Consider the following 376-nt stretch of genomic DNA (forward strand, 5'->3'; position numbering starts at 1 on the left):
TCCCCCCCCGCCTGCGGCTCCGGGTTCCAGGGCTGCCAGGAGGAGGTGGAGGGGGCTTTGCACAGCGCTCTCCTCTCCTCCGCCGCCTGCCTCTGCTGGGACGGGGCCGAGGAGCCCCCGGGCTTGACCAGGGAGGCGGATCTGATGAAGGACATTTCCTGCAAGGACAGAGGCCGGGTGAGCGCTGGCTGGGGTTGGGTGTGCGTGCAGTGCTGTGAGCAATTCTCAAAGCTCTGGGGCCAGGCCCAGGCACTTTACACTCCTCAGAAAGTAAGAAAAAAAAAAAGCAAAACAAACCCCTAATCAAACTGGAAGTCTGAATGAAACGGCCCTTTGCCATCTGCCAGGCTCTGGCTCATGCCTTGCGGCAGAGCAG

At 61.2% G+C, this 376-nt stretch overlaps 1 protein-coding gene across 1 annotated transcript in view; it reads right to left on the reverse strand.

Moving 5' to 3' along the window:
- The window catches only part of PLEKHA2 (pleckstrin homology domain containing, family A (phosphoinositide binding specific) member 2), a 9672-nt gene that overhangs the window by 318 nt on the left and 8978 nt on the right, over positions 1-376 (reverse strand). The window contains exon 9 of the mRNA XM_010137291.1: positions 5-158. Coding sequence (XP_010135593.1) covers positions 5-158 — 154 coding nt within the window. The remainder of the gene's footprint in view (positions 1-4; positions 159-376) is intronic.

Source organism: Buceros rhinoceros, unplaced genomic scaffold (assembly GCF_000710305.1).
Source record: "Buceros rhinoceros silvestris isolate BGI_N320 unplaced genomic scaffold, ASM71030v1 scaffold28285, whole genome shotgun sequence".
Taxonomy (NCBI): domain Eukaryota; kingdom Metazoa; phylum Chordata; class Aves; order Bucerotiformes; family Bucerotidae; genus Buceros; species Buceros rhinoceros.